Genomic DNA, 13,762 nt, shown 5'->3' with positions numbered 1-13,762 from the left:
TTTTTCCATTCACCTTCTGCATCCACCCAGCCTTTCACCCCCTAACACCCTCTGGTCACATATGCCTTTCCCTTCCTCCCATACTGCCTGCTTCCTGGTTGGAATAAGCTTGCACCTCATTAAAAAACCTTATCAGCTCCTATACTTGAGCTAATCAGTCAAAAACCCACAGCTGCTTGAGGAAACCAGTTTGGGTTTCTACCCTCAATCCAGCTACTGATTTTCCCAAACTTTAAAACAGTTTTGTGTTCTGAGCCACATCCCCCCTGCACCAAATGTGCTTGAACCTCACCAGGAGTTCAAAACTCCTCTTGCTCATGGGGTACTGAAGCAGGACGCTGACAGACAGGGCAATCCCAGGTGTTTCATTTCCTCAAAAAAAGGCTGAAAATCAGGATGGAAGCAAAAGATTCTACCTTGCCACATGCCATTTGCGATCCACCAGTAAATGGACATCCTCAATTCTGCGGTTGTAAGCGTAGTGCAAGCGTTTAGGCAGGTGCTGTTTCAAGTAAGGCTTAAAGTGCTGGTCTGGCTTTCTACACTGAAAAATAAATGGTTACAAATGACACTTCTGTTGGTTAGCTTAGATGCACATAAAACCTTGAACTACAGAAATCAAGCTGTTAAGGTCATTACTGATGATGTCCTGAAAACAAAGTGTACATCTAGAGTACGTAGTCCAGCCCTTTCTGTGCAGTATTTACATAAGACCAGGGCCCAGGGAGTCATTCAAAGATGTATTTGGAAAGCTTCATTCTCATTACAGTCTTTTTGAAAGCATCATGCAAAACATCACCCTTACTTAGCTCATGGATGAAGAATTTTATTCTAGCTGAACTAAAGCATAAGTTTCAGAAGAAAGCTGAATGCTCAAAATACATTTCATCTGCAGATATATTTAAAGCCATCTGCTTACCAAATTTGATATTTTTTTTAATCAGCTTTTATTTTAAACACTTTTTTTTCCATTAAAAACAAGGTTATAGTTGAAGGCTATCAAGTGCACTTTTTCAGCATCTTCAAATTGCTAGTAAAATATTTACCCTAAAAGATTACTTTCCATTTCTGAAGGAATGAATAAATAGACTCAATTCAGGGAGTCAAGACTGTCAGGGAGATTCTGGCTCTGCACTGCCCAAAAAGGTTATAAAATCTACTACAGCGGCAAACAGTGGAATTTATGACAAACATTAATCTGTACTCATGAAGGGCACCATTTAACATTCTTTATTCATGTTAATGGTTGGGTTTCCTGCCTAAAGAGCAAGGAGAGAATGCTGAATAATGCCCCAAATTAAGATGTGAAGTGAGCAGTGCAGTATAGACAGATACACCTTCCAGTCCTAGATACTTACAGTAAGGTTGGCAACAATCACTTTAGGGTCATCTGTTAAACAAAGAGAAGAAAAATAAAAAAAAAAAAAAAACCACACAAAAATACAAAAGATGAACAATTTGCATAAGAAAACACAAGGTAATAATGTAGTTTTACAGAAGCATTATTCCTAAAAGTTGGCTGATCTTCACTAAAAGTACACTGCATATATCAGGTAAGATATCCTGAATATGAACTAAAGTTTAACTGTATACACTTTACTTAGCGATACTGTAGTTCCTTAGATAGTGTTGCTCACTGCTTTATGATTTGGGCTTTAGCTTAATATTTATTCTATTTTCTGGAAACATATACTTTCAAGTCTTTTAACTGCTTTGCCTTAAAATAAAAAATCACCCCCAAACACAAAGACTTGAAAATTTTTGAAAGCACATTTGAATGCAACAATGCACATGCAGTAAGATAAATACATAATATTTTTTGTCTCTTTTAACATTTCACATATTTCATAGGCTGCTACAGAGTATGTGAAAAGCCACAGAAAAATATTTTAGATACATCTTTATACTATTAAAGGAACATGCAAGATGTAGAAAGCCCAAAACCTGCAACAGTCCATACTAACTCTGTTTTCTTCCAGAGTCGGGTGGAGGATGGGGGGAAGAACTTTTTCAGTCCTGAGAGAAAAAACAGGCTAAGAGAAAAATCTTAGGAAGTGAAAATCTCTTGATTAACTATTATTGTTTTGGTTGCTTAAGGCACAATCTTACTGAGCTTGAAATGAGCTCTACTGAATCCCAAAACACAAGCTACAGGCTTATTCATTGCAAAGGTGTGTCTGCAGTATTGAGGCAATATTATAGAATAGGAAAATGAAGGAGGAATTAAAGTGTTGGTAGTTTGTCATTTAAGGGAGCAAACCCCAGTTCTAAAACTAAGGAATATTCTTCTTTGTTCCATGTTCAAACTGCTGATTTATAAGCAATTGCAAATATTCAAACTAGGAAGCTGCAGGCAGAGGCCAAAAGAGGAAAATGGTATTGCGGGAAAACCAGTAATATGACTCAGAGGTCAGTCAGAGAAGCAGATCTTTTTGGAAGATATTTCAATTTATTTATCCTCCACAGCAAACTATTTTTTCTCAGCAATTTTGGAATTGAAGGGTTGAAATATCTATTTAAAAAAAAAAAAAATCTTCTCAGAACTGAAACAGACTGTGAAGTATAGGAATTCAGTTGTTATGCTAGTCTAGAAAGTTTTATCAACATACACACTATTTTCATCAGATCTTTACACATTCATCCCATATTCCTGGAGCATAAATACCCAGGTAAATTAGTTTACAGTAAAATAAATGCATACATAAATCATTATCTAAGAAAGTTTTAGCATATTCTCATTTCTTATTTCTGCTACTATTCTGAGAATGTTTAATCTTCAAAGATCAAATTTTTTTTTGTGTGAAATCTGCCCTCAACCAAAGTATATCTGAAGTGTTATAAGGGGTCAGTTGGCTGTCCCAGCTATCCGATCTTCCCCTCTACTAAAAGTTGTCACCCTTGTAGCATATGTTGCAAAAAACATAGGTACTTACAGTTAGTTTATGAGCTTCACAGTCTGCACAGTAGCTTAAACTGCTGGCAAATCCAGGTTTGCCCTGGCATACTGAACCAGATCAGCCATGGTGCTGGCACAAGCCCCATCCTGGTCCTGCTGCCCCGGGGGTGGTAGGCCTCCACAGAGCAGTAGCAGGGCAGCTGGGTCGATAATGCTTTAAATCACAGGGTTACCTTCACTAGAGGACTCCTGACTGAGCTCTGAGTGCTCTTATCAAAGATCAGCTAATCTCAAACAGCAAGTCAGGGTGAATTTCAAACAGCATGGTACCAAACCCCAGAAAGTTCTACTGCCAATATTGGTCCTGAATGCATGCTCTAAATCTCCCTTATATCCTTCAACATCCCCAGCCTATTGCTGTTTAGTAACCCATGCTGCTTCTCATCTCTGCCAGAAGTATGAAGAAGCTACTGAATTCAAAATTAACAATTTACTTTTTTTCCATTAGCTCAGAAAAGGTAACAGATTTTTTTTTTTTATATCCAATCCACGCAGTGCTGAAATACCCCAAGTCCTGGTTTTGCTGAGAGAGGAAAGAGGTGCATGAATAAACTCACAATGACATGTAAGCTGGCATGTGAAATTTGCTCCAAGTTTCCACTCCTCCATACTATAAAAGGGTGAGTTTTAACCCAGAATGTTTCAGCCATCCACTTGACACAGCTCTACCACTGTGAGGTCTGTGAACTACAGACTGGGAAGAGAGCAAGCAGCTGGTCTTCAGCGGGCTTCCCTCTGAATGTCCTGCCAACACACTGCAAACTTACACCCTTCAGACAACATCAGCCCAAGGAAGGGATGGCGTCTAGTTCTCAGGACATAGTGGGTACATATTAACTTACATTTTAGGTTGTTGCTAGACCTAGGGCGAATTCGCCCTAAAGATCCAGGCAGCAAAATGATATCTTCCACATTAGTCAGATAGTTGCTTAAAAATTCAGTTCTTTCACAAGTAGTGTCTTCCATCCCTGCAGAAGGGAAATGCAAAATAAATCCAGTTTGAAAATAAATGCATTTTCCAAAACAGCACAAAAAGAGACCCCAAACAGCCTATATAATATTTTATTTTGTATGACCAATCTTATTCTTGTTTTTTCCAGTCATCTAATCCAAACATCAGCCACTAGTAGGAGTCAAACTAGGGGTAATCTTAGCACTTGCCTACACAAGAGAAATACCATTTTCAATGTTGTAGAAACAGTCACCACATATACGATGTGCATACTGACACATCTCCAAACAAAGCTCATGGAAAAATCAAAGTCTGTTTCTAGTTTAGTGTACTACTTCGGGGATTATTTTTTTTTAAACAAAGAACTTTAAGAGAAATCACACACAAAAGGTATTGTCTGTTGGTGGTCCATTCTAAGGCAGCCACAGATAAACAATTCTCTCCTACAGCCGTTTGTGGTGGGTAGGAATGTATTGCCAGTCACAGGCGGTTCTCAGCACAAAACTGCCTCCTCTGGAAATCCTTCCTGCCCCTTACCCTTCTCTCCCCACAGCCAGAAAGGAGGCATATTCCATTTTATGGCTAATGTAGCAGTTCTTGTGAGACTTTCATAGACAAAGGTCTAAACAGAACAGGACTTTTGGTAGCATTGGTAAAAAGTTATGCAAAAACAGATTTATCTCAAACATGGTCACATTTTTCTTCAATAACACTTGGTTTTGGTTTTGTTTTTTTTTTTTTTTTTTTTCCTTTTTGTCTTTGCCAGTATTTACTACTTCTTCTACTGTAAGTTCTTCTGATGTCCGGAAGAATGAGACCTACCAAACAATATCGCTGCTTTTGGGTGACTCTTAATCTGACCCTGAAATATCCTTTTACTTTTTTCCTTCTTCCTCCTTATTTTGACGACATTTTCCACCCATGCTGGACACAGTCCCTTACAAATATTCATCTTTCTCTTGGTAGGATAACTTGACCCACTAATTACCATGGAAATATCTCCTTCTAAAGTCCTACTCCTCTCCTCATGAAAAAGAGAACAGTGCTACTAAATTATTTCCTTCCATAAAACCTTCCAAAAAGATTACTCTAGGCCCATTATATCTTTCCAATACATGCGAGGAGATCTGCACTTGGATGTGATATCAAAAATGCCAAGCTTTAAAAAACTCTTAAGTGGAGATGTAAATACCCACATCATTGTTATGAAGGAGAATTGTCCTCCACTGACAATTAATAGATGAGTTGAGTGGCCAGTCCACACCAACTGGCTGATTTGGGGGATTTAAACTACCAGTAGAAATCCACACAAAAATATCTGAAATGGAAATTTCAGTTAAGCCACCAGTTATATGTACAGCTATTTTGCTCAGGCATTTATACAGTTATCAATAATACTGTTTATTTTACCATGATCACCAACAAATATGACATTGACACATCGATGTAGTTTCAACTGCTTCAGTCCATCCATTAGTTGTCCTACTGTCTTGTCGATCTCTCTCAGGGGATTCACCATCATCTGTGTAAATATGCAGAAAGGAAGAAAGTTAATTCTGTCATTACAATTTTCCCCATTCTTCTACAAATGGATGTCCTTTTGCAAAACTCTGATAGAATAACCATCCAGGTCAAGAGGCAAAGCCTTGGCTGAGCTGTTACACCTACAATTATCGCACCATTTCCTTTCTTATATCCACACTGTGATTTCACCATGAGAAAGCCCTGCTGAGATGCTGACACAAGACAGCAAATGATCTTTATGTCTGACCTTAGGCCTCCCATTGACATGTGTACATTTGGTAAAACAAAGCACAGATATTAGAAAAATGTATGTGACTTTGGGATTCAGTTTGTTTCTTGCAGATAAATAGCAGTACTTTTAAAAGGCTATTTTATGTGAACAGTTTAGGCAAAACATGAACATGAAATGAAGCTTTGGACTTGGGATTCTTATGCCAAGTCCCTTAATGAAATTCACTTCAAAAGGACATCTGATACTAGGATGACAACATGCAAGTCACTTGAGTAGCACATGGGGCTCAGAGGGAGCATTCTTCAGCTTCATAGCCAAGAGTTTCCAACATCTCAAATGACAGTTTTGGCAAAATTGCCAGGAGGCCCCAGAAGACATGGATACAGTACTGTGATTCCTCTATTTAAGTTTCCTTTTCATTAAGAAACAAAACAGAAAACAGCAAGACATGTTCACAGGACTGTATTTTCAGCTATAAAAAAATTAAACATTTTTTACCATATGGCACAGAGAAGGGAAACCTTTTAAAGTAAGATTTTAGGCAGAGGATTTTGTTTTGGTTTTAAGAAGAAAACATTTGTCACTACATGCCAACTTTCTCCTCGCTTGTCTGTTTGATTTGGCTGGTCCAAGTATTTGCAACGAAACATCCTCCCAGTGACAAACAGAATGCTAACAAATTTTGGATGAGAAAAAAAATAGATTTTGGCAGAATTTTCTGAGAAAAAAATAAACACCATCTTAGTGTGACCCTGAAAAAGATGGTTCAGAAATTCTCCCTCTGCCTGAGTCATTAAGGGATGGATGTTAAATGGGTCTGATAGGTTATGAGACAGGAAATGTCATCTCCCATGTGGCACTATAAATTAAAGGAGGAGTGGCTCATGAGAGATGGAATCACAGTGGGGAACAGGAGGAAGAGTTTCTGCAACATATGGAAGTGGTTCAGGCAAAGAGTGAAATTTTGAAATATTTTAATTCAGGAAAGCTGAAGCAGTCAGTTTAGTTAGACTTCAGAAATGTTTCAAGTTTAGAAAAAAAAGAAAATTGTCTGTTTCAGCATTCTTCCACTCTTAAATACAAATAATTTCTTCAATGAATGCAAATTCCATTTTTATGAGACTATATTTGTATAAAATTAATTATATAAGGAAATACAACTTTTACTCAGAATCCAAAGCTTATTCAAGGAAGGTAGAAATCCAGATGGATTTCCCATTAATGTTTAGTTTTGTCAGCAATACTTCCAGAGATTTCAAAGATTTCAAGTGATAGCAATTTTGCTGAGCTACCTTCTTCACCAATGAAATCTGTAGACCTGCAGAGACATTTCTGAAACTGTAAGAAAATCAATATAAATGAAAAATCTTGTTTTTAAAAGAAATAAAAAACTAACCCAGAAAAACAAAAAGAAAAAAAAAAACCTTCAACTTTGCAGTTTTCACTACTTGACTAAGCAGCTCTTAGAAAGACCTTCACCAATATTTCTTCATCTCATCGCATTCTGTCTCTCTTTAATTTTTAAATTCAGCTATCTTTCATTATTCTATACAAATCTCTCAAGTTTTTCCCCACATGGGCTTTGCAGCCTAAGGCTGGCTGTAGGTGGCATATTTAGGCAAGGATTTTGTGTGGATGTGCTGCTCTTACAACTCATGTTCTTTCCCAGATGTAATTTCCAAAGAGTTATTGATAAGCAAATAAAACTCTTGCATATACCTTTCTTCATCTAATATGTTGATATCAAGACTGGAAGGCTGTACAGAAACATTTTATCTTTGAAGATATGTGGTTCTCTAAGATGGTGCTACAATGAAAAGAGTTTGTAGTGTTGTGAAATCACTGAATATGGGATCTGAGACATACAGACCCCAACTGGATTCTCTCTTGAGTTTTCTCTTAGAAGCTTGATTGGAAGAAGAATTTCACTTGATTTCCCCCCCCCCCCCCCCCCTTTTTTTTTAAGCGGTAGGATCCAGCCTGTACTATATTCTATTGTTCTCAAACAGCACCAAAATATTAATTTGCAGACATGATGGGAATTATTGTGTAATATTAGGATGGTTGTTTTCCGAAATAATAGTGATAATTTTTCACAGTTGACTTATCAGGGATAAGTTTGGATGACCTTTTCATCCAGAGAAAAGAAAGGGGAAAAAAAAAGAAAGAGTCCCATATGCATACATCAGTAAGAATGTGGTCAGTTATCTGCTGTACTTCATGCCAGAAGGATATAACTTGGAATGGCAAATTAATGAGTAATAGCAATATCATCCATCACAGTTATCAGTTCTCCTCTCAGGTAAATCTGTGTTAAAAATTCTCTGGAGAATTTCTATTTTCTTATACCTGTTTTTTGCATGTCTCTGTCTGCCATGTCTTTACACTTAAAAAATCAGCCTGAAATTAACTGTTTTAAGTTGAATCATGCAACAAGTCAAAAAATACAGAAGAGTGTTTATAACATCTTGTAGAATACAGTGGAGTGTCAAGGCTTTTGTTTAAAGCCTAAAGGAGAAATATTTAAATTGTTTGCTTGAAGAGTTTTTGAGTTATATAGTTAAATTTCTGAAACTAAAATAATACTGAAGTGGTCTATAACACTTCCCAGTGTGCTAATCAGTGCCAGGTGAAGAAAGAGTGTACACTAAAGAATACCCATTTCCTCCACTTGTACCTTTTCTTATTAAAGCAATTTCTATTTGACCTTTTTCTTGTGAAAACAGACTTCTGCACCACTTCTACTGGAAATACAGCATTCAGAAATCCTGTAATCAAGAATGCCCTAACCTCCAAAGTCACAAACTGGCTTTCAAATATATATATTTTACAATGACTTTTTAAAGTTCTTTCCCTTTTAGATTTTGTGAGTCACATTTTCAGGACTTTTCTGCAACCACAATGACTAGACACAGGATCTCAAATAATCACCAGGCTCCCATGAGGTGGGGAGTTAAGGAGGATACAACATATTGCAGAACTTGTAATAGCTCAGAAGGGTTAGCAACACTGGTGGCGTCTTCCCAGGGATTTCTCTGACATTGCCTCCAGCTGATGCCTGGATTTTAAAATATAAAGAGATTATAAAGACGACTTTTCCTGATGCAAACAGAATCTGAAATAAGAGAAACATAGCTCCCAGAAGACTTGGTCTGGTTTGGCTGCTTTCCTTTGAGTCTTTCAGTACATTTATAGTTTTGTCTGCAAAATCCCAACCTGAAGCATGGAGTGAACTCCCAAGTTGAAAAAATAAAGCTAGAGTACTGCCTAAAAGTGACACTTCCATCATAACATTTTGGAACATATGTCAACTTACTTTCTTCCGACGAGCTTCCGCAGCATATTGATCCACTCTATGTACTTTTCTTCGTCTTTCCTTTGGAGCTGCAACTGGTCTTTCCTGTCTCCTCTTAGGAGGAAGCTTTCTCTTAGGTCTCTTAGGCGGAGTAAGAGGGGAGCCATAACTACTCTCCTGTACTGGCGGGGAGACATGTCTGGACTCAGAAAAAAAGCCTGTCTCAACTCACATCAGATAGTAAAGCTATCTGTACCAGATAACCCTGAAGCATAAATGCTGTGGCCTTTTCAAAAATTTAGACTTTTGGACAATTTAGGTTCTGTCTGTTTTTAAGGAGGAATCCACCAAATTTTACCAAAAGCAGAACAGCAGTTACGAGAGCAGACAGCATAAAAGCAAATGAAATTGGTGTTTCAGAAGACAGGTGGGGCTTCTGGTTTTGAAAAGATATAGTTATATGGAGGGTTTTATTGATCAAATATTAACTATTAATGGTATCAAAATTTAAGTAAACTTAACTTCAACCTAAGTAAAATTAATTGCATACAATTTAGTGAGTGTCTGGGGTAGAGTGCTGGTGGAAACATAATATTTCACTTTGATGATGGTTCAGGTACAAGTAATAGAACCGGTCCAGTCCAAATGGTTTTCTGCAAGGTTTCCCACACCCACTTTTTGGTTGAATCAGTGACACCAGGTACCCTCATCAGTAATGTCAGCAGGTGCCACCACTGTATGCCAGGCCACACACCCCACTGAAATCACCAGAACCCCACTAGCCGCCCTTTGGGGACTGCAGGTCTTCAGGACAAATCTATGAAGGTGAGACTCAGCACAGACCTTGTATCCTTCAAATCAGCTGGGCAGGGCATATTAGTGACAAGTGCATCAGAAAGCTGCACTGCTACCTGCCTTACTACCAGCTTTCCAGGCAATTTGATAATTTAATTTCCTGGAACTTTCAGTGTGGCATCTTACTGAGTAATATTATTGTTCATAAATGCATAAATACCTGGGATAGACTTATAAAAGGAAAAAAAAAAAAAAAAAAAACAAATTTAAGACAACTGGAAAAAACTACTATCCCATTAATCAGCTTGTTCATAATTTTAAAGTGTACCACTCTCACTGACTTTAACACAAGTTGCAGGCTCTTGGCACTGCTCAGGATTGTGTGTGAAGTGCTGATAGATGATGCCTACTGGGAGCTAGTAACTACGATATGCTGCACATAATGAAGCATGCTGAGTGGGCTTGAGAAGAGTTGGAGATTTATGATGATATTTAACTTCTGTGTACTTAGGCAGCTTCTCACAGTTGTTCAGTTACAGAGCTACATAAACAGGGAAGGGAAGGAAGGGGGTGTTACCATCTGCCATGCTGTTTCATTGCTTCCAAGGCAAGCAGCTGGAAAGGAGATTCTAGTCCAGTCTCATTCGTCTCTCTCCAGAAAGGCATTTTAATAAAGCAGCACCAGAGTTTTCTGTTTTTAAAACGCTTCAAGCTTTGTGCAGTCCTGATGAGAGGAGCGGCAGGGAAAGGAAGGATTCTTGTTTTACTGTCTCTGAATCGGCTCAGACAGAGCTCCACAATGCCAGAAACACACGAGCGCATGAGACCCAGGTCTGAACACTGAAAATGGCCGTCTCAAGACAGCATGTTAGAGGAGCAGCAGGAACGGCTTAGCAGTGCCAGATTTTGATGTGTTTTAGAGCTCTTATAGTAGTATTTTTCTAAAACATTTTATTTTTTAAAAAAAAAAGTTAGCTAAAAGAAAAAAAAAAAAAAAAAAAAAAAAGCCAAGTTCTTATTAACCAGCCAAATCTTAGCCTTGCTTGAGAAGAGTCAGAACAGAGTTATGGAGGAGGGAAATTAATCCCTCCCCACTTACAGAAGGGAACTGTAACATCACAAGGGTAACTAGCCAGCCAAAGCTCTGCTTCTTGACCCGGACGGACCAACCTACCAGAGTTCAACTGCAGAAGCACAGAGGGAAAGAAAAAAAAATATGCAGAAGTAAATCAAGAGCAAGCACATATTTGATAACTCCCATAACTACTCCTGGAAACATAATGGAACCCACTGAAATACTTGCTGAGAAGTTTATTCATGCCCCACAAAACAAAACAAAAAAAAAACAACAAAACAAACCCAAAGCCAAAAAAAAACCACCCAAACCTAGACAACCAACACATTTACACTGCAATTCATAATGCTAGAGGACATGCAAAGTTACACTAGTGGACACTGGCCATAGTCTGTATTCCATTTATATCAACAACATTGGCAATTCACCAATAAAGTTTAAGTGTATCTACATCTCTTTATTTCTAGCTTTTAAGACACTCTGCTCATAGGCTGTTGTACATGCCCTGTGAAGCAATAAATGCCATCTGCTGAAGTCTGGAAGATGAAAATTATCAGTAATGGATGCCATTAGACCTTTAAGATTATGCATTTAAAATACATTTAGAACATTATTTGATATAATAATCTTTAGTAAACATTAACTTTAATGGACATTTGTAAGTTTTGGAGGTTTTGAAGGTATAAAACTATCCCTCAAGCTACTAATGCAGCAAGAAATACTCAGCATAAAATCTTCACTCTTCAAAAGAAGAAATAAGAAGCCCATCTTAAATATAACACAGAACTGTTAAGAGTTTGTTTTCAAACATTATTGTTTGGCTGATCTGCCTTTGCATGAGGAAAAATGAAGTAGTCAGTACTACTCCAACTGTCTAACTGCTTCCAGCTGTATACAAGAAAAGAAGGATTTCATGGGGAGGTTGTGCTCTCCGTATCAAGGAAGCAGCTGGAAAGGATCCCTTTGAGGACTTTCTTCCCAGCTGATTTATGTAAATTTCATAGCTCCTAAAAATTATATTGAAAACAGTGTCAAGAGAAACAATGTAAAATAATTTCTGGGGGTTTTTTATCCTAAAACTGGGACCCTAGCAAATCTCAGCATCTGCATACTTACACAGCTGTATTCATTTATTTAGATTTCCATTCACAAAGTTATGTCCACTGATTGAACTGCAAACTTATACATGCTCATTCACTATCTTGTCTGTTCTCAATTTGCTAAAAATCAATTTCATGCTCTTCTTGTGTTCAACATAAATGACATAAATCAATTCATTTGTAAAATTTTCATAAACTATTAATTCACACTTATTAAGAGCCTAAGTTTTGGCTTGCAATTAGTGGTCAACCCTCAGATAACTATCCAGAAGAACCTTCAAACCATAAGAGCCTTTGGGGGCTTTTTGCTTTTATAATGACTTTTCCTGTGATGACACAATTACACTTCACTTTTTAGACACTCAAAATCAACCTGAAACTAGATTACCATATTGGATGCTAAACTGGTTTGTTAAAGACTACAATTTAAAGAACAAATTCAATGTTGTGATCTTCATATTCTCCTTTAAATCCATGGAAAGAGCCCCACAACTCTGTTCAGAAGGAAGTAGTAGTCTACAGACAAATGAAATTACAGTTTTCAGTCATAAACCACACATAATATTTGTAACACTTCAATAAGAGGAACTATAAAGCCTCATTTACTATATCCTTCAATCAGAGAACTCTCATTATGATAACTTGTTTGACTGAGTCAGACATCTCTCCTGTTCTGAGCCAAATGACAACACAAAGACATATCAATGTCTGTCAATATAGCATGAACATTGGCAGATTTTAACTACTGCTTATCCAGATAAAGGACTACTTCTTTCTATCCAGTATGGTGTTTCAGTGCTGATTTGGAATAATTGCTCACACCCACTGCTCTAGGACCACGGCTCAAACTGTTCCAACAGGGATGCTACCCACAGCAATTTCATAACCATTGCAAACTTATTTATACAACCCAAATAACTCAAGCATATTAAGAAAGATTAATGCTGCTTCTCTTTGCTCTCATCTCCAGTAGAGAGCAGCTCTCAGATGTATACCAAACAAGTAAGAAACTACTGCTGGGCACCTGGCTACTTGGGGACATTTATATTAACTTCCAAAGGGTAGATACCCGATACACTCCTCAGTTTTTGAAGATTTGCAAACATTTGTTTACCCTTTAAACAGCACATGTAAAAACTCCTAGTTTGTCTTGTGATGGCAATCTACAAGCATACATTTGCACTGGAACTAGGGGACCTCTGCCAGATGTCAGACATGCCAGATCCTAGCCACCCAAAGTAGTAGGATATTCAGGTGCAGAATTTACTTACCCTCCCCACAAATCCCAGAAAAGTGCATAGTCTTTAAGGTCTTGTCATCTGGACAGTGTTGGCAGGGAAGCAGTACTCATCAGTCCCAGCCAACTACCAGAAGTTCAAACAAGGGGTTAAACTACTGCAGTGTTTTGCACATAATTTTTCATTAAACTACCTTATGGTGCTTCAAAACTTTTTCCAAACTCAACAGTCCAGTCCTGAGGAAAGAGTACTGGCAAAGCTTTCTGGACCCCTTTAAGGCCTATATGATACTGCAAATAGCAGGTTTTTACAGTTCACAACAGACTGTAATTAGTACTCTGGCTACTGCAGACTGTCAGCTTTAAAGAAAGGTTTTTCTTTTAATTTCTCCTCAGTATTTTCTGCATTATATTTTTATTACTTTTAAGAAGGATAAAGTGTTAGAGGAAAGTTAAATTATACTGCTGCACCCAAATATATTCCTGTCTTTGCCAAATAAATCTTTCCATTTGTGTTATCATATCACACAGAGAAATAGCTTCCTGAAAGGCACAGGCAGTTCCTTCTCTTAGAAGTGTATCTCACATGATAAATC

At 37.6% G+C, this 13,762-nt stretch overlaps 1 protein-coding gene across 1 annotated transcript in view; it reads right to left on the bottom strand.

The window, feature by feature from the left end:
• The window catches only part of ENPP2 (ectonucleotide pyrophosphatase/phosphodiesterase 2), a 73,080-nt gene that overhangs the window by 16,255 nt on the left and 43,063 nt on the right, over positions 1–13,762 (bottom strand). The window contains 4 exon segments of the mRNA XM_042786001.1: positions 417–544; positions 1,359–1,390; positions 3,799–3,924; positions 5,319–5,430. Coding sequence (XP_042641935.1) covers positions 417–544; positions 1,359–1,390; positions 3,799–3,924; positions 5,319–5,430 — 398 coding nt within the window.

This window comes from Tyto alba, unplaced genomic scaffold (assembly GCF_018691265.1).
Source record: "Tyto alba isolate M040663 unplaced genomic scaffold, T.alba_DEE_v4.0 Super-Scaffold_9, whole genome shotgun sequence".
NCBI lineage: Eukaryota > Metazoa > Chordata > Aves > Strigiformes > Tytonidae > Tyto > Tyto alba.
Note: the sequence above shows the minus strand (reverse complement) of the source record. Positions and strands in the feature narration are given on the sequence as shown.